General features: G+C 58.5%; 1 protein-coding gene across 1 annotated transcript in view; it reads right to left on the bottom strand.

Moving 5' to 3' along the window:
* Positions 1-429: 429 nt before the first annotated feature.
* Positions 430-20,180, bottom strand: part of PDGFA (platelet derived growth factor subunit A) — a 25,838-nt gene continuing 6,087 nt past the window's right edge. Inside the window, exons 3-6 of the mRNA XM_007941339.1 lie at positions 13,767-13,871; positions 10,843-11,030; positions 1,176-1,302; positions 430-485 (exon numbers count right to left, since the gene is read on the bottom strand). Coding sequence (XP_007939530.1) covers positions 430-485; positions 1,176-1,302; positions 10,843-11,030; positions 13,767-13,871 — 476 coding nt within the window. The remainder of the gene's footprint in view (positions 486-1,175; positions 1,303-10,842; positions 11,031-13,766; positions 13,872-20,180) is intronic.

Genomic DNA, 20,180 nt, shown 5'->3' with positions numbered 1-20,180 from the left:
TCACTGCATCACCCCAGGCACCGATGACAAAGCCTCTGCAGATAGGATCATCTCAGCCTTGAACAACCCGTCTGTGAACCCTGTAAGCCTCAGTTTCTCCATCTGTCAAATGGGATGTGAAACTCACCAAAAACGACGCCAGCTAGGCAACATCAGTGCCGCCCTCGGCTGCTCAGGAAACCACCTCTCCAACGTTTACCACCCACCAGCACATTCATGTGGGACCCAATCAATAAAAAGGAGCGGGGCAGGGCCTTCGGCCCGGGATTGCGAGCTGGAGACCCACAGCCAGCGACACCGGAAGCAGGAACAGATCAAGGCCAATCATCATCCTCTCCTCTCCAGACTGCAGCGTGATTGGCCGGTGTGATTCTGATTGTCTCCCTCCCCGTGGGGTTGCAGCAGACAGACCCTACCTGGTTGGCCGCTCTAGGTGGGCTTTAACCTTTTGCGCTTCCGTTTTTTACCTGATCCCCTAGGCCTTCCTGTTAACAAAAGGGCAGGGAGGGTGAGAGGGCCTGGGGGAAGGCTGTTGGTGGAAACCCAAAGCAATAAATACCTGTGGTGTTTATCTTTCTGCAGAAAACCCTGCACTTCCTGGTCCCCCCCCACCCTGCTGCCTCTGGGCAAAGTCCAGGCTGAAGGGTGAAGGTCAAGGCTTGGGGCAGCCAGTGAGTACCTGTCCACCTGTCCTCCCGTCTACACCGCACCCAGCCAGCTGGCCCAGTGCGCTCAACTCAAAAGCCTCCACTGGCTGTCACTCACATGATTCCGACAGCCTGTCCCTGAGACCCGCAGCTCTGCCCAAGATTTTGCCCTGCACGCCTGCAGGGCAGGACCTTGGCCCTAGCAGGTTCCCGGGGATGTGTAACCCCCAGTCCTATGGCCCACAGAGCTGACGCCGAGTCACAGTGAGCCCATGGGTCAGAGCAGATCTGGGCTCTGCAGGGTTTGCAGAGGCTGAACATTTGGAAGCACACTGCCAGGCCTTTCTGCCACTGGGCCTCTGGGTAGACTCGAACACCCAACCTTTTGGTGAGCAGCCGAGCCCATCAACTGTTGGCACCACCCGAAGGCTCCTCTTCATGGAAACCAGCCCCAAACAGCCTTGCAGCCAGGTTGGAGGGACCTTCCTTGCGTCAGTGAAGTTGCAGCACTGGGGCGGTGCCACTCACCCGTCTCCTCTTCCCGGTAGTCCGGGTTCAGGTTCGAGGTCGCACATGAGCACTCCAGGTGCTCCTCCAGCCTCACCTGGACCTCTTTCAATTTTGGCTTCTTCCTGACATACTCCACTTTGGCCACCTGCCGAGGAAACAGAGCCGCATGAGTGCCGGTGTCAAGGCTCTCTGGGGTCCACACCTGACGGGGTGGAGGGCAGGTGCAGGCGGGGTTAGGGGGCCAACAAGCTGCAGCACAGGTCTGCGGGTTGATCCCATCTCTGTCGAAAATAAACCCGCAAGCTCCCAGGGGCCCGAGAGGAGGCTGGAAGGACGGGCAGCAGAGTGAGAGCTTCGCTCCAATGTTTCTGGACAGCTGGGCTGGGGGAAATTTTGCCAAATGTGGACTTTTATTAAAAAGAAAACATGACACATCCTGAGCGTGGCTCGCTCCGGACCCTCACCCGGGCCTCCCACGTCCAGCTCAAGGACAAACACAGGACACCCTGGAGACTGCTGCTGGGTGACCTGGTGCTCAAGAGGCCAGGAGAGTCCCCAGATGCCGCTGTGGAAGCCCGGCTGTCTTAGGGGGATGCAGGCTGGGAACTCTAGCAGGTCTCGGGGGGCTGCCCGGTAGACTCCTGGAAAAGCTGTAACAGCAAAGGGCAGCAGGGGCAGGCACGAGCCTGTGTCACCTGTTCCAGCCCCGAGGTGGCCGAAGGACATGGCTGGCCAACTCAGGACCCAGCCCGCCGCACCTCCCTAGTGCAGGACTACCTCAGGCAGGCCTGCCACCACATCCTTCCCTAGTTCAGCCAACTGTGCAGCCCCCGGGGCTCAAGAGTGCTAGGGGTAAGATGGACCCCCAGAAATCCCAGGGCACCCACTCTGGCCCTGCCAGGGTCTCATGTTGGGCCCTGGGGACTGGCGCATCCTGTTATTGGGTGCACATAGCGTACACACAGTACCCAGTAAACCGTCCTAGTGAGCACTCAACTCGGAACCAAAGGGCTGGGGGTTCAAGTCCACCCAGGTGCTCGCACTCACTGCCAACACACAGAGCCCAGTTCCACCCCAACCACACAGGTCGCCGGGCACCAGCTGCATCTACACTGAAGTACCCTGGTACCCTAGCTCATTTCACCCACTGACAGACAGGCAGGCAAAGGTTTCCCTGCCACCTTCATGGTTCACCCGTTTACCCTCCCAACAACCTCCAGTTACAGAAGGGAAACTGAGACACGGGACGCCTCCTTCCAAGGACGCTGTAAGTGGCAGCATTAAATGGGTGGCCAGCTCTGCAGTCAGAGTTCTGAAACCTCAGTCTTGTCCATGGTTGGATTATAGCGTTTCCACCACCCGCTTCCTGCCTAAGTCTCCCAACAAATCCTATCCGTCCCAGCCCCGTGCCCACCACATCCTGTCTGCCTCTTCGGCCACCTCTTCCACAAAGCCTGCCCTGTCCACACTCCCCAGCCTCCACACGCTTCCTTTCCCCGGGGCCCCCGATAACCTCATCAGAACCTTACACGGGAATGACGACCATCCACGGTGAGTGGAACGGTATCCCCAGAGGTCTGTTCAAGTCCTGACCCCATTCCTGTGAACGTGGCCTTGTCTGGGAATGAGGTCTTTGAAGAGGTATTTGGGCAACTGGAGGTCACACTGGAGTAGGACCAGCCCTAACCCCATCACCTACCTCAAGGTGACCCCACACCCAATGGAAGGAAATGCCTTCCCGCCATCGGCTGCAGATGTCACTGCTGTGACCCATGGGGTTTCCAGGACTGACTTTGACAAGTCGGTCACCCGGCCTTCCTTCCTGGTCTATCTGTCTGTCTGGAAGCTCCACTAAAACCCGTTTAGCCTCCCAGCAACACAGGCCTCCACTGAGCGACGGGGGGCTGCCCGTGAGGGGCAGTGGCTGGAGATCGAACCCGGGTCTCCGGTGTGGAAGGACACCGTTCTACCACCGAACCTCCACTGGCCTTCATCAAACCTGAGTGCCATCTTACAAAAGGGGGAAGACACAGAGACAGAGGAAGGCGCTGTGGGAAGATGTAGCTGTAAGCCAAGGATAGCTGGGGCTGTGAGGAGTGGAGAGAGGCCAGGAAGCGTCCTGTCTAGAGCCTTCTGGGAGAGCGTGTCCCTGACACCCTGAATTCAGACTCCTGGCCTCCAGAACTCAGTGACTATCAGCCCCCACACATGTGGTCTTTGCCATGGCCATGCCAGGACACTGGCATAGCATCTCAGCCCACCCACCCTTGGCCTCACCTGTGGCCCCTTACTCTGGGGCCTTAAGAGACTCTCCAGTTCCTGTTTGCTGTGGAGCTGGGTGTCACGTGAGTGGCTGTCACCAATTCAGTCCTCACCATCTACCCAGGGAAAGGGGCAGGAGGGGATAGAGCCTGCCCTTCATTCCCTGGCACTTGCAGAGTTATTGGTCAATAGATGAGGAAACCACAGACCTGAGGGGATGCACCCCGCCCAGGGCCACTGCCTCCTGGGGGTCAGTCTGAGAAGGGGCTGTCCAGGACCCATGTGGAGGGTCCTAACGACTGGGCAGTACGGTCAGCCCTGTACCCGGCCTGCCCATCCGATAAGCTGCTCTTGGCACTGGACCAGGCTGTGTGCTCACTGTGGCCTCACGCAGTGGCTGTGTTAATCATCAACCTGGGTGCAAAGGTGCCCGACCGACGTGTGAAGTGGTATGTACTGCCCGGGTGTGAACGGCCTGCGCTCACAGCTGTGGGGCACGGCATGAACCCGGCAGGGTCAGGAGCTGCGGCAGGAGGTTTCACTACGTCACTCGGAGTTCCAGGAGAAACTTGGCTCAGGATGCAGGAAGGGAGCTGCGGCATCACCCCACTCCACCCTCTGGAACAGGGGCTCCTCGCCGACTGACACCAAGACAACAGGCCCAGGAGACGCCCATAGGCTCAGTCAGACCAGGCCTGTCAGAGCCTCAACATCCCCACGTGCAAATGGGGACAGTGACCATGCCACCCCAGGGGGCGTGGTAAGGGTGAATCAAGGCCATAGATGCACCCAGCCTTGGAACGCAGGGCAGCCCTGCCCTCCCAGACCAGGTGCTGCTGCAGCGATGAAATCGTACCCCACGTCACCAAGCCTGGGGTACCACGGGGTGGCCTGCCCAGCTCACGTAGCTCAAGTTCCCGTGCCCCACAGCGGGCAGGTGAGTGAGGGCTCCCAGAAGGACCCTCCCTCAAGAACACAGGGCGGGCAGGTCACCCTGGGGTATACCCCAAGAGAAGTGGGGGCCAGCTCTGGACTTCACCACCCAGCACTACAGCAAGCCGGTCCAGACACTGCGCCTGCCTGACCTAGGGCCTCAGAGGACACAAACGGGACCAGCTCCCCTATCCATACAGGACCCTACAGCCTTCCCCACCTGGCCCCCAGCAGAGGGGACAGCGGCGCTCTGATCTCACTTACACCCACAGCCACACACACACACGCACACTTGCTGAAAGGTTGGAGGCAGGGCCCAGGGTGCTGGCCTGGATTCCTGGTCTGGGCTGAGCTAGGCAGGGCGGCTGCCTGCTCCAGGCCTGGGCTGGCCCAGCCCCCTTGTTCAATAAGCCGCCTCACCCAGATCCCTCTCCCCCAAGACAGCAGCCCCCGCCCCGGCCCCTCCCCAGGCCCACAAGGGCCACACAGTCTAGGAACCCACTCTCTCTCCAGACAGCCAGTTTGATCAGAGAAAACAAACAGAGGTTTATGACTGCACCTGCCTGAGTATGCGAGGATTCCAGGCCATTCCGCCACCTTCGTCTGGCCAGGAAAAAGCCACATTGCCCCCAGAACACACCAAGAACCCTCAGTTCTGGGATGCCTCCTGCTCCCATGTGCAGGGCTGAGGCAATGGCCTCCTCCTGGGGACCCTCACCCACATCTCCTCGGTCCCTGATATGCTCCCAGAACCTTCCAAGTGGGGAGTCCCCACAGCCCTCCCTTTCTTCTCTTTGGGTGTGTCCTTCACCTTAACAAGCCAGACACTGGTCTCCCCACCAGAGCTCATCTGAAGCTTGACTATCACACTTGCACATGCCTCAGAGCCAATGCAGCCAACGACAGCAACCCCTGTAGTCAGACACACAGGACAACAGGCCCCAAGTCCTTGCTGCCCATGGCGTCCCAGCCCTGCCTGCTGAGGACACCCCACGGCACCCCCAGACCATCCTGGAACCTCAAGGCAGCAGAGTTGATCAGCAATAGAAACTACCATTTACCAATTGCACAGGCTGGAGCCCTTCCCAAGTCACACAGGTCCTCCTGGTAGGACACGACTGAGCCCCTGCTGCCTCCTCACTCCGACCCCTCATCCACAGGGAACGGAAGGGACTCCGGAGGCGTCGAGTGTTGTCAGGTGCCGCTGACTAGGCTCCGAGTCACGGAGGCTCCACCTACCACGGACCGCAGCGCTGCCAAGCCCCGTCCCACCCTCAGGAGCGCTGGCCCGTTTGAGCCCGTCACGGCAGCCGCTGTGTCGATCCATCTTGTTGACGGTCTTCCTTGTTTTCGCTGACCCTCTGCTCTACCGGATGTGACAATGTCCTTCTCCAGCCGTTGGTCACTCCTGATGACGTGTCCACAGTAAGCGACCGAGCCTCACCATCCTTACGTCTAAGGAGCGCTCAGGTCATATTTCTTCCATGGCAGCTCCCGGCCCGCAGGTCCCACACCCCTCCAACCCACACCCAACCCACGGGAAAGTGGGAAGAGCAGGGAGGGACCCAGAGTCAGCCCCAGCCCCAGTGGCAGAGAGCGACCAATCGTAGAGCCTTGCTTGAGACCCAGGGGCAGGCGGTGCAGTGAGCAGGCAGCAGGGCTGGCCTGACCCCCCACTGCCTCCCTCCAGCCCTGGTGAACCCCAGGGCCCCTCCACCTACTGTCCCAGAGTCCAGTCCTAGAGGGGGTACAACCCACACAGGCCCCCAATGTCTGAGCACCCAGCAAAGGCCCAGCCTTAAGCAGCTGTTGGGGGATGAAGTCTGGGGCCTCAGCTGCCCCCACGGGGTCACAGGGGCCCAGCCATGTTCCTCAGAACACAAGGGCCAGGGTGGCCTTAAGCCAACCCTTTGCTGGACAGCTCCCCACCAGGCCAGCAGGGGTGACTTTGGCCCAACCACATTCAGCCTTCTAATCAGCTTGAATCAAAGGCCAAAGGCCAGAAGCAGAGACATTGCAGCCAGAAAATACAGCCCCTACACCCAGGCGACAGACAGGGCTGCCACCACCCCTCCTCAGGCCCACCCCATGCCTGCTACAAAGGCGCTCAGTCCAAATCTGGGGCTTCTCGGGGCTAGTGCCCACGCCCCAGGTCGATGTCCGCCCCAGCCCCATACGCAGCAAGCCAGGCCATCTCCACAATGGGGCCCTGTTCCTCTCTGTCCCCCCACTAGGCCCCCAGTGTCCGGCCCGGATGTTTTCCTCCCAACATTCCGACTGGCAGGGAACACAGAAAGGGAGAACAGGAAGAGATCTGGGTCCGAGGGCCTAGCCCCGGACGAGACCCTCTGTGACCTCGGGCAGGGGCCAGCTGCAGCCTTGGCCCGACATGACGGCACCTTGAGCTCCAGCCCCACCACCTGCCCTGGCATCAGGGCTGGGCCCAGGGCAGAGATGGGCCTTTCCCAGCCCCAGTGGCTGGACTCCTGCGGGGCCCCAAACATGGGGATATGAAGCCTCTAGGACCTCAGGCCAGGAAAGGGTGTCTGTCCTTCCTCTGTGGGAAGCCAAGCGGGGAGCCCAAGCCCCCTTGAATGAGTTGGCCAAGCTCCTTGAATGAGTTGACCCCATTTAATTCCTGCACCCAAGACCCCTCCCTGCCTTGATGCTTGAGTATGGCCCCTCAGCATAATGCAAAGTTCTGACCTAGGAACCCTGCTCCAGTGCCCAAGATCGCAGCTACCCCAGACCTGGGGGATCATAAGACCCAGTTACTTGGCAAACTGCATCCCTAGAAGACATGGTAAAGTCTTTGGTCAGGCACACCTCATTTTATGCTCTCATGATATTTCAAACAGCGTGGGCTCACTCCGTGTCTCTGGTCCCATTTGGTCCTTCTCCTAACATTTCCAACAGCGTGGGCTTACTCCGTGTCTTTGGTCCCATTTGGTCACTCTCATGATATTTCCAAAAGCGTGGGCTCACTCCGTGTCTCTGGTCCCGTTTGGTTGCTCTCATGGTATTTCCAACAGTGTGGGCTCACTCTGTGTCTCTAGTCCCCGTTTGGTCGCTCTCCCAATATTTCCAACAGTCATGCTCACTCCATGTCTCTGGTCCTTGTTTGGTCGCTCTCACAGTACTTCCAACAGCATGTGCTCACTCCATGTCTCTGGGTCCCAGTTTGGTCCTTCTCACAATATTTCACTTTTCCCGTCATGCTCTTGCACGCTTTGTACACAACAGTGTCATGTAAACCTAACTCCTGTCTGCACTGAGCATCCAGTAAATGCTCGCAAGGTGCTTCACTGTGGGACTGGCTGGGGAGTCTGGAACTGAACCCACAGTCTCTCCAAGGTCGACCTGTCCCTGTAAAGGTGGCCTGTTTATAAATGGAGTCTTTGAAGGTGTTGCCAGTTAGGTTCTTAACATGAGGTAACACTGGAGTATGGAGGGTCCGCGTGCCATCTGACCAATGTCCTTATGAAGGAGATGAGACACAGAGAGACAGGGAGACGAAGGAAGGGTGCCATGTGACACTGAAGCTTCAGGTCAGCAACACTCGGAGCCACCGGAAGCCGAGAGAGGTCCCTCAGGGCCTCAGATGGAGTCTACATGGCTGACACCCTAGTCTCGACCTCCCAGCCTCCAGAGCCACGGGGCGGTGAGTGTCTGATGTCTGAAGCCATGGTTTGTGCCAGTAGTTACAGCAGCTCGGGACCCTCATACACTCAGGCACAGAGGACCCAACAAGCAAGGGAAGCAGAAGCTTGTGATGTGGTAAAAAAAAAAAAAAAAAAAAAAACCACGTGAAACTGTTTACCACAGATCAGTGAGTAAGCACAAGTCAGCCCGTGGTTACCTTGCTGACTGGGTACCCCCTCCCTGTCAGGGCCTGTGAATGGGAAAAGTGGCTTTGATTCTGTGGGAAGGGGCTGTGAGTTTGGGGGAAAGAGCCTGACACAGCTAGAAGCAGAATCTCTGATATGGTGAAAAAAGACAACACTACAGATGAGTAAGTAAGCACAAGTGAGCCCATGCTTACCTTGCTCATTGGCAATCTCACACCGCATACACCTATCTCCCACCGCTCACTGAGGTAGGATGGCAGAGGATGCCGGGTCACACCGCAAGGAGCGGTAGCAGAGACCCAGGGGCAGAGCAGGGGCAGAGAGGGGCACAGGGCACACACTCTCAGGCCTCAGCTTCCCCCCTAACAAATGAGCACAAGGCAGGGGTATGGGGAGGTCAGTGTTGAGCTCTTGTCAAGTATTGAAGTGCCAGGAAAGCCCCTTGGGCCTGAGTGCTAACCCCTCCCTGACTCCCACCTGAAGCAGACTTCCAAGGCAGGAAGGAACGCCCAGACAAGCATTTAGGGGTCATGGGAAACCTTGAGATGTTTACGGGGTGATCAGCCCTGGACAGATCCCAGGGTTGGAGGATGCAGGACCTGCTTGTTCAGTGTCCAGGGCACCAGAGCCATCCCTGAGGTCAGGAGCATGCCCGTGACAGTGAAGGGTCCTCATGCCCACGTGAGACCTAAGTGAGAAAATTTTCCCGGCTGGTTCCAGAGAAAGTCCTCAGTGGGTTGGGGTTGGGGGGCTATAATCATGCGTTTTCAAGAAATAGGCTTGGTGCAAACGGTTTGCGTTTGACCACTAACTGGAAGACTGGAGGTCCAAACTCACCCAGAGGCCCCTTGGAAGCAAGGCCTGGCAATAGGCTTCTGAATAATCAGCCACTGGAGACCCCACAGAGCACGGCTTGTGTCAGCACACCCGGGGCCCCACACATCAGGGCTGACTCAGTGACAGCTAATCAAATGACAACTAAGCTGAAGGCTGCAGGTTCGAGGACACACAGAAGCCCATTGGGAGAAGTGCCTGGCAATCGGCCCAAAAAATGCCATGAAGCCCACTCTTCTCTCACACACGGGCCCGTGAGTCGGAGTCGACTCGACAGCGTAGGTTTGGAGACCTCAGAGCTGGCAGGCTCAGAGCAAACTCCAACAGCCTCCCAGAGCAAGGGCACCGCAGGCCCTGCTGGACTCGTCCTCGTGGGGGGGTTTCCAACCGGATGGGGTCCAAAGCCACATCCCGCAGCCCCCAGACCTACGAGGCCCCTACAGTGCCCCGAGTCACAGGGGACCAAGACATGCCATACCCCAACCAAAGCCCATCCCCACCAAGCAGAGCCCCGAGAGGGCCACATCCCCAGGCAGGAAGTCTAGGGGAGCTCCCAGCCTCAGCCACACCTCACCAAAGCCAGAGGTACCTCAGAAGCCCCCCACCTCTGGTCCTGCCCTTTGGCAGGAAGACTGAGGCCCAGACAGGGAGGGGCACCTCAAAGCCTTAGGGACACCACCCAGCCTGCAGGCAAGTCTGTGCCTCCACTCCACCACTAACCAGGTCTCAGCAGGATCAAAGAACCATATTGCTGACCCATTTCACAGACAGGGACAGAGGCTGGAGGGGTGAACCTAGGCCCTGAGAACAGGCCTCCAGCCCACATGCCAGGTGCCCCAGACCCCAACTCAGATGCCCGGAGAGGCCGGAAGGAGAACTGCCCCCAGGAAATATAATGTGGAAAACACAGAGCTCCCCCATATGTAACTGGAGAGTGGTCTTCCTGAATGCCCCAGTGCTGCCCTTGGAGGCCACAGAGCCAGGCCCTGCCCCAAGGGGGGATTCGTGGCAAGTGGCCAGCTGTGTGTGGCCCCCCAAGCCACTGGGTTAGAGCCCCACCCAGAACACTGGAAGCTGAAACAAGGGTAGAGAGCCAGCTGAGGACTCCCGCCCAGAATCCTGGTCAGTGTCACGTCTGGCAGCACCAAATCCCAGTGTCCTGGGGCAGGCGCACCACCCACTCCAGGCGACAGGACAGAGCCCCCTCCCGGTCAGGGACACGTCCAGGATCCCAGAGAGGGTGAGAGAACCCACCGAGCAGTGCCCCTCCCTGTTCCCAGGGAGCAGTTCCCCCGTAAGCCAAGGTCTGAGTACAGGCCCGCCCTGCACCTAGGTCGAGCGCACCCAGATCCTCCCACAAGACAGGCATTTGCACATGTCAGGAGTTCCCAGCTCAGAGGTGAGACCTGCACAAGACTCTTTCGAGAATGACACACCGAGTCGGCCAAGTGGCAAGGCCCCCTCTCCCCGCCCCCAGCCCTCCCACAGATCACGGCCACCATGAGACTCAAGCTCTGGCCCCACCACTGCTCAAGGTGCTGCCAAGAACCCAGGACAGATGCCCACTCACCACACATCGCCTGGCTGACAGCATGCTGTAAAGGCTCAAGGTGGGGGTATCGTGTGGCTGGGCCAGGAGCTGTGATCTGTGGGCCGTGTGGCCAGGGTCCCTGGCTGTGAGGTCTGTGGGCCGTGTGGCCGGGGTCCCTGGCTGTGGGTTCTGTGGGTCGTGTGGCACAGGTTCCTGTATGAAAGGTCTGTGGGCCGTCTGTCTGCAGGCCAGGGGCTGGCTGGGCTTGAGGGCTCACCTTGACGTTGCGGTGGTGCACACGCGAGGGCTGGCACTTGACGCTGCTAGTGTTACAGCAGCCGGTGCAGCGCTTCACCTCCACACAGGGTGGCCAGATCAGGAAGTTGGCGGAGGTGGGGTCGATCTGGCTGCGAGGTATCTCATAGATGACCGTCCTGGTCTTACAGACTGCGGGGATGGCTTCCTCTGTGGAGGCAGGGGCATGGTGAGTGCCAGCCCCACCTCCTGTCCGTCCCCTTCCCCCCAGCTGCAAGGGTCCCAGACGGTGAGAGCCCACAGACTGGGAAGAGCAGCAGAATCACCCGCAAAGGCAGACAGAACTCTGCGCCGGGTGCCCAAGATGTTGCCGAGCTGGCCAAGGGTGAGCACCAAGAAGGGGTGGTCCAGGCAGAGCCCGTGACACTGGGCAGCGACACGACAGGCCACATGCCGTGGGGCAGGGTGCGGAACTCAGCAAGCCTAGCTGGTCGGGCAACAGTGAGGCTGGGTGCCACGACTAGAAGCCTCAGGCAGCCCCTTTAGCCCATCAATGTCGGTGCTAGGAAGCTCCCCTTAGGGACAGGATGTAGAACAAGGGAAACTGAGGCTTGGTCCCTGCTACATGAGAAGGGGGCCAGGCAACCAGCAGCGGCGCCTCAGAAACAGCCAAGCCTTGGTGCTGGTGGGGACAAAACCCACGGACAGTCTCTCCCTTCCAGGGCTCAAGACCCCTCAGGCACCAAGGCCACTTCCATGGCCACATCTGGGTGGGGTGTTGGTGTCAGTCAGCTGTAAAAACAAAGTAACCAGACGGCCCAGAGAGTCCTGGGAGAGGTCTGTGGCAGGGCAGACGCTACATGACCCTGTTTATACGGAACACCCGGGACGGGCAACGCAGACACAGACTGCTGATCAGAGCTCCAGGGCCCGGGACGGGCAGGCAGTGCCTGGGAAGGGGCATGAGCCTCGGCTGAAGCTGATGGTGAACTCCGGGGAGCAGAGGGAACAGATGGCAGGCGGCTGCGGAGCCGAAGGTGCTTCCGCTGTTCACAAACTGTTTTGTTTGGTGCATTTCACCACAACGCAACCTTAGAAAAACGTGTCTGCGGGGTGGGAGGCAGGAGAGGGTGCGAATGCAGGGACACAGTGCCCTGACTGCCAGCTCTGGAGGTCACCCGTCCCAGGGAGGTGGCGTCGGGGGTAGCCGTCTCCTCTGCTGCATTGCCCAGGGGCAGCTATGCAGGGCACAGGCCGCTCTGTGCTGTCCACAGCCCCAAGAGCCTGTCTGGACGCCAGGTGTGACCAGCGGGCTGACGGAGCCTCGCCGGGCCCGGTGCTGCCCCACTCATTGCCTTACTAGGCAAAGCCACTGCAGCCCAGCCATTGGGCCTGTCACAGCTGTCGGTGATGTCTGTGTGGGCCGACGGAAGCCACATACCAGGTCCCAGCCAGCCCACAGAGCCATGCAAGGGTCACCGGGATGCCAGCCCCAGAGCTGGAGGGGACCCCAGCCCGTGGAGGACAGCTCCATCCTTTCCAAGGTCCGCACACAGCTACCCCAACACTCAGCCCAGTGAGGCAACACAGGGCGGGGCTGGCCTGTCCACATCTCCCTCTGGGCTGAGCTCCTGAGTCCTCATTGTGAAGGACCAGGGGCCCGTGGAGGGCAGCGCTGGGAAGGTGCTGCTGGGTCCCCCAGAACAAGCCCAGCACCCCACACCCCACAGTACACTGCTCTGGGATGTGGAGAGGGCTACCAGCAAAGCATGTGGGGCAACATAACCAGAAGGCCAAGCCCCTCAATCCTGCTCCTTATTTCCTATGGCTGCTGTCTCCCCTGTCTGGACTCAGTTTCCCCAAGCTATCAGGACAGGCCTGGAGGAGCGTCCGTGGAGGTGAATCCTGGCCTTTGCGACAAGCCTGGAGTGGGGCTGTCTGGTGTGAACAGTATGGGAACTAGGACACGAAGTCCGAATGCTCACCCATACTCCTTGCTCAGTTCAAAAACACCAAGCTCACTATCATCAAGTTGGACCCAACTCTTAGCAACCCCTCCTTGGGTTTCTGAGGTGGTATCATCACAGAAGTAGCTTGCTCAATCTTCCTTCTGAGGAGTGGCTGGTGGGTTTGAACCGCCAGCCTTCTGGTTAGCAGTCAAATGCCTTAGGCACTATGCTACCAGAGCTCCCACTCCTCACTCAGGGGTAGAAAACGCACTACCATCACTTGACGGAAAGTAACGCTGGCGGGGTGGGCCTCACTCAAGGTCACACAGCAACAGCGAGGGGTAAGGTCAGACCCAGGCAGAAGGCAGGGGGCTGTGAGGTCAACCCCCACCCCCACCACCCAGGCCTAGATGGTATCCCCCCTTCCCAGCTAAGCACCAGAGAGCCTGTGAGGCCCCACCAGCTTTCTGGACTAGCTCATGCCCTCTCCAGCAGACATGGGGTACCATGCAAGATGACTCCAAACTAGTGCCCAGGTTCTGCCTGGGGAACCAAGCATGGGCCAACGGGGAACACACCTCTGCCATTCCACCCTGCCTCACCCTGCCCCTACCTCTCAGCCCCCAAGGCCCCCTCCCATGCCTTTCCTGCACCCCCAGCCCCCACCATCTGTTTTTAAGTTAATGGCTGGGAGCACCATGCACCGCGTTTGGAAACAGCACAGCCACGTTTCCAGCTCCAGCCCCGGCAAGCGTGCTGTGACAGGAACGGCACTTCAGGAATTCACTTGGGCTCTTCGCCCTGGAAGCTCTGTACCAGGAGGACTGCATGGGGACCCTGTGGAGGGGCGGCCTCCCAGACCCACTGAGCTAGTGGGGCCAAGCAGTGAACAATGGGTGCAGGCACAGAGGCCACTGACACAGAGCCAGGAACCAAGTGGCTGCCCTGGGGCCAGAGTCAAGGAGCAGGCCCAGCCCCACAGGGCCCTCATCCTTACCAACACTCCTCTTCCTTCGAACAGGCACCGGCCGCCTTTCAGGGGCATGCCTGGTGGAGTGAGCGCCCCGGGCTCTCAGGCTTGGCTCCAAAGCATCTTCAACCCCTGCAGGTAGAAAGGAAAATGGGCGCCAGTTTGCACACACCAGAGTGGGAGAACCAGCTTGCACACACCTGGCAGGGAAAGCTAGTTCATATACCTGGACAGAGAGGACCAGCTCACACACACCTGGATGGGGGGGGACCATCTCACACACACCTGGATGGGGGAAGACCAGCTCATACACATCTGGTAGGGGGACCAGCTCACACATACTTGGATGGGGGGAGACTAGCTCATATACATTGGATGGGGGCGGGGACCAGCTCACACACACCTGGGTGGGGGTGGAAACCAACTCACACATATCTGGATAGGTCAGGGACCAGCTCACGAGCACTTGGATGGGGAGGACCAGCTCACATGCACCTGGGTGGGGGCAGAGACCAGCTCATACGTACCTGGGGGGGGGGACCAGCTCACACACACCTGGATGGGGGGGTACCAGCTCATACACACCTGGATGGGGGTGGGGACCAGCCCACACATACCTGGATGGGGGGGGACCAGCTCACACACACCTGGATAGGGGTGGGGACCAGCCCACACACACCTGGATGGGGGGGGACCAGCTCACAAGCACCTGGATGGGGACAGGGACCAGCTCACACACACCTGGATGGGGGCGGGGACCAGCCCACACACACCTGGATGGGGGTGGGGACCAGCCCACACACACCTGGATGGGGGTGGGGACCAGCTCACAAGCACCTGGATGGGGGAGACCAGCTCACATGCATCTGGGTGGGGGCAGAGACCAGCTCATACGTACCTGGGGTGGGGGGGGACCAGCTCACACACACCTGGATGGGGGAGACCAGCTCACACACACCTGGATGGGGGCAGGGACCAGCTCACACACACCTGGATGCCCCAGCCTGCCCAGCAGCTCTCCTTCCAGGTCAACTTTGAGGGTCAGCTGGGGAGAAAGGGCAGGCCTGGCCACCTCCTCTGCAAGGGTGATGAGGTCCCCTGGGTGTGAATGGGATGCAGCGCCCCAAAATTCCCCCATCAACCCCAGCATAGGCTGTGCTGAGGTCCAAAAGTATAGCATCCCTGCTCGATCCCTTGACAATACTGAGGACAGAGTAGGGGGCTGCAATTGGTGCCCCCACTGCACCTCCTCAAAGGTGGCCCAGGGAGTAGAATCAGGGACTAGGCCTCCGGGCCATCCATCCTGCTGCCAGGGCAGCTATCTCCAGCCCAGACTCCAAGAGGATGAAGTGGAATCCAGGAGAAGCTTGCTAGGGTTACTCAGGTTGAGTGTGTGTGTGTGTGTGTGTATGTGAGCACATGTGAGCACGTGAATGTGTGTGAGCATGTGTGTGAACATACATGTGTGAGTGCATGTGTGAGCACTGAGTGTGTGTGAGAGCATGTAAGTGCATGGCAGCATTGTGTGTGAGCATACATGTGTGAGCATGCACGAGCATGTGTGTATGCATGTGAGTGTGTGTGAGCATGTGGGAACATGCATAAGTGTGCGTGTGAGCGGTATGAGTGTGTGAGAGCATGTGTGTGAGCACGTGTGTAAACATGAGCATGTGTGAGTGTGAGAGTGGCTCCCTCCCCTCCCCTCTCACTAAACAAACTCTCCATGAAGCATCCTGACCTCTTAGGGGCATCAGAAGCAGCACCAGACTCTGGGCCCTTGGCCAGATCCCACTTGTTCCTGAAATAAGTCCATTCTGAGAGTGAGAGGCCATGAGAAAGGGCACAAGGGGGAACCTGGCCTTTGGCCGAACGCAAACCCAGCCAGCTCAGCTGACAGAGACAGGAGTCCCCAGGAAACAGGTCCTGTACCCAGCAGGCAGGGAGACAGTTTGCCAAAAGGAGAGTGATAAATCCAGGGGGAGAGTCTCATGCTGGCCACAGAGGTCAGGGGCAGAGGGAAAAAGGGAACTGGGCACAGAGCCACCGTCCTCAGGAGGAAGTCGGCATCTAGAACCTGCCCTGAGCATCTGGAACCTGCCCTGAGCATCTAGAACCTGCCCTGAGGCCAGCTCTGGCCCAGGACCTACAACCCCTCTCCTCGTGCCCTCAGACTGGCTCGGTTTCAGATTCTGGCAAGGAAAATGGGGTGCACACAGTCAGCCACCCACCTGAATGTGGTGGTTCCCACCCGGCTTCAGCTGCCTGGGTTCTCTGCCAGGGACCTGGCTGGGAGTCCCGTCCCTGCCCACGGCCCTCTCTGCCTTTGTCTCCCTAGTACACACCTAGAGGGCAGGCCAGCCCCAAAGTTTTGTCATTGTCATTGTCAGCTGCCATGCAGCTAGCCTGTTCATGACAAACCCACGCACAACAAACCGAACGCTGCCCAGTGCTGCCCCGTTCTTGCGGCCAGTTGCTGATTGGACCAGTGTGGTCCAATGAGCTGTCACTGCTAACCTTCCAAAGACCACCAGGTCTTTCTTCCCGGTCTCTTAGACTGGAAGTCCCACTGACACCTGTTCAGCATCACAGCAACATGCCAGCCTCCCTCCGAGATGGGTGGTGGCTGGGTTCCAACCTGGGTCCCCAGCATGGAAGGTGAGGGTTTTACAGTGAACTGCCACTGCCCCCCAATAGTGCCCCAATAACCAGTCCATCCTGCTGCTGTGCAAAGACATCCTCATGCAGTGGCCCCGCCTTGGGCCTCCTAGCTCTGTCTAAGTCCATCTGAGGTCGTGGCCGGCTTTGTCATCCTGTGGGGCTTGTATGTTGCAGGGAGGCTTGAGGCTCTGCCGCTGGTGTCTCAGACGCCAGCAGATTGCACATCGTACACAGGTCTCACCACAGCTTACAGACTAAGGCTCCTCCTTGGTTCAGGACAAGCCCACGGGTTCCTTCCTGCCCAGCTTACCTGGGCATCTATGACAGTCCACAAAGTCAAGGTGACCCCAACCTTCCTCCCATCCCTGCCGAGCGAAGCCCCCCGCCCTCCCTTAAAAGGAGAGCCGGGACCACACTCACGGTGCAAATGGCAAAAGACACCGTCTTTGCAAAGACTTCTTACTTAAAATGATGCAATGTTCCAATGCCACCAATTTTTTTTGTTTTTGACCCAAAATAAGATCAGAACAGGGCTACTCATGCAATAAGAATTTCCCATCAACCAACTGTTTGAAGAAACATTTTTTGCAAAAAAAAAAAAAAATTTATATATATATGAGTCACCTCTGGAGGCAGCCATCTTGCCATCACCAAACTGGGGACTGACAGTCCCACTCTCACCAGTAAGGGAACATTTAACCTCATCATTGTCAGCTCCTGTTTTCCCATGCTTTCCTCAAGCTGGCCTTTGTCAATTGATTCAGGGGGCCTCACATACCTATCTGGTAGATGCAATCACCTTTTTACATCTGGGGAAACTGAGGCCCCGAGATATGCAGCCACAAGGACCACTGCCTGGTGGAAGGAGTCAAAATGTAAACCCCTTGGAGCTGTGTCCACGGAGCTCAGACAGCCCCTCCCACCCCAGGCCTCCTGCCCCCAGCTTAACAAACAGAGAAGACAATAGCTCTCCCAGGGCATCAACCTGGCTGAAACCTGAGACAAGACAGTGCAGAAACAAGCCCAGTCCTTGCCCCCAAATACAAGATGGGTGGTCAAGAGCCAAGAGCTGAGTGTCCTAATGGGTGAAGCCGCCATTCTGATTTATGCGCAATGAGAAGGCACTCCCCAGACAGCCCAGGCCTAGCAGCCACACATGAATCAAGGCCTGGAACTGCTCTGGAGTCGGCTGTCAAGCCTCTCCCTCTGTCTTTCCCGTACAGACGCCAACTGGAGCATGGGTTGCCATCAGCGCAGGTTAGAGCCTTAATGGCAGGATGGGGATATTTACGATCAGTTACTCAATGACCCAGGGCACCTGGCCAGGGGCCTGCCAGAACAAAGCTCTCCCAAGGATACCTCTATGAATGGTCCGCTCTCATCACACGCATGAAAAATAGGCCCTCAGGCCCTACACGTGGAGAAATCAAACCCACTGTTGATAAGCCGACACAGGAAAAATCAACCCAGGTCCCCGGTCATCCTAGTGGGGCACGCGGTGCAGGGCGGGTCCCACCACCTCAGGCCTCCATGTCCCAGGCCAAGGGGCTGCAAAGCACAACCAGATGCCATGCTCAGTTTCCCATCTGTAAAAGGGGGCAGGTCCCCGGGCAGTGCAAACAGTGAACATGCTCAGCTACTAATTGAAAGCTTGGAGTTCAAGTCTCAGAGGTACCTCGGAAGACAGGCCTGGTGCCTGCGTCCTAAGTCAGCCTGAGAAGGCTAAGGAGTGCACTTCTGTTGTGACACACGGGGTGAGGGTGGGGACACCGTCAGACAGCGCCAGCTCAACGACACTGGTTTCTGAGGCATTTTAGGTTCAAGGGTAGAGTCCTCACCTTCCAAGCGGGAGACCTGGGTTCGACACCCAGCCAATGCAGCTGCCTGTGGAGGCTGGTGTGCTGCTGACACTGAACAGGTGTCAGGGGAACTTCCAGACCAAAACCGACTAGGAGGAAAGGCCTGGCGGTCACCTGAAGAAGGAGCCGACGGACAGCCCCATGGAACAGTTCCACCCTGACACATGTGGGGTCACAGTGAGTGGGAGCGGACACCACAGCACCTGCATCTGGTAAAACGGGGACGCAGCAGCATCACGGCCCACTGTGGGGAGTGCAGGGGTCAGAGAATTAACCCCACAGTTGCTTACACCTCTGCATGGCTGGGGACAGGAGTTGGGATGGCGCGCGCGCGCGCACACACACACACACACACACACACAGTCTTTGTGAGACTAGGTCTCCACGAGGGGCCAGGAGGATGCAGACCTACTGTGGGATATGTCAGCAGGCTCTTCCCGGAATATGCCAGCTGAGGAAGGAAGGCACAAAGTCGGACCACTGAGGCGCTGCTCCACCACAGGGGGCCAGAGGGAGAGGTACCCTGGGTGTTTGTAGGAGGAGTGTCGGAAACCTGCTGCCTTAGGCTGCCTGGTGCACCTTCCAGCCCTCCCTCCAGCCCCAGGCCTGGGCGGGTCAGGAATGCCAACAGCAGAAGCCTGCAGAGCCTCGAGGCTAAAAGCCTTAATGGGTGGAGGAGGCGTGGCAGCAGAGACCAGAATAAGAAAGGTCCAGGCAGAAAGTCAATGGCCCATTTCCCTGAGGCATCCCCAGCCCTCAGAGGACCTCCCAACAGAGAGCCAGAAGAAAAGGCACAGAACCATCCCTGGGAGCATCTCCCACTGGCCAAAATCCATCAGGGACCAGCAAAATGCCGCGTTATCCTCAGCCAACCAAAGCCAAATCCTCCCCCTCCTCCAGGATTACACAGCCAGGATCCAGCTTGAAACCCCCACCCCCACCCCAACTCAGATCTCCAAGTGAAACCCAACCTCTTCCCGATAAGGATCAGTGCAGGATTTCCTGGGTCAAGAAACTACAGACAGCGCAAGCCTTGCTAAAAAATGGTTCTGGCATGAAATGAAAACAGCTCAGGCCCTTCAGCCACCATAATTAGGTACAAATTTCCAAATGACCAGGCCGTGTGATTTTACTTAATTCCTCTCCCCCTGCAGCAGGGCAGTTAGCACGGAGAACATCTTCAACTCACTTAACACCCTCCAACCAACACCAGGCGTTTTCTTTTTTTGTATCCAGTCAATTAGTTTTCAGATGGGAGCATTTCCCTGGTTTTTATTCCCACCAGAAAGTGAACTTGAAAAGGATGCCCCAAAGATGGTAGAGGAAAGACCCTGTCCTAGCCTCAAGAAGGGGGCCTCACACCACAGCCCAGCCCACCCCTCCCCAGCTATTACGCTTGGCCAACCAAGGTCTAGCGCAGCTCTGCAAGCGACACCCCGGGGCTCCAAAACTCCACTTTACAAATGAACTGTTTTCCAAAGTGGCGGGGCTCCAGGCCCTGAGGGTGAACCCAAAAATAGTCCCCAAACAGCAGATGGGTAAAAGGCTGGCCTTTACACAGGGCCGTGAACAGAGACCTAGGCCTCCGCAAACCACAAAGGCCCAAGCAACCCTTAGCTTTACAAAGGGCCCCTGACCGGACGAGGCCTCCCCGCGCGCGCGCTCCCGGCTCCGGCCCAGGCCTGCCCCACGCGGGGCGGCACACCTGGCCGGGCCGCCCTCTACGCGCTCAACTTCCCGCGACACACACAGTGCTTTCCTTAAACACGAAAACAATCCCTGGGCAGGCGAGCAGCCCTCTGCCGAGACCGAGAGAGAAAGTGGTGATTGGAGGACAAACTCCTGACTCATGCGCTCGGGCTTTTATGGCCGGGCACTGGATTCTGACCTTTCGCTCCGCTCCTGCGCGCGGCTCCAGGCGCGG

This window comes from Orycteropus afer, unplaced genomic scaffold (genome assembly GCF_000298275.1).
Source record: "Orycteropus afer afer isolate SDZICR_OR568_19922 unplaced genomic scaffold, OryAfe1.0 scaffold00006, whole genome shotgun sequence".
Taxonomy (NCBI): Eukaryota; Metazoa; Chordata; class Mammalia; order Tubulidentata; family Orycteropodidae; genus Orycteropus; species Orycteropus afer.
The sequence above is the reverse complement of the archived record's forward strand: the minus strand, read 5'-3'. Positions and strand labels throughout refer to the sequence as shown.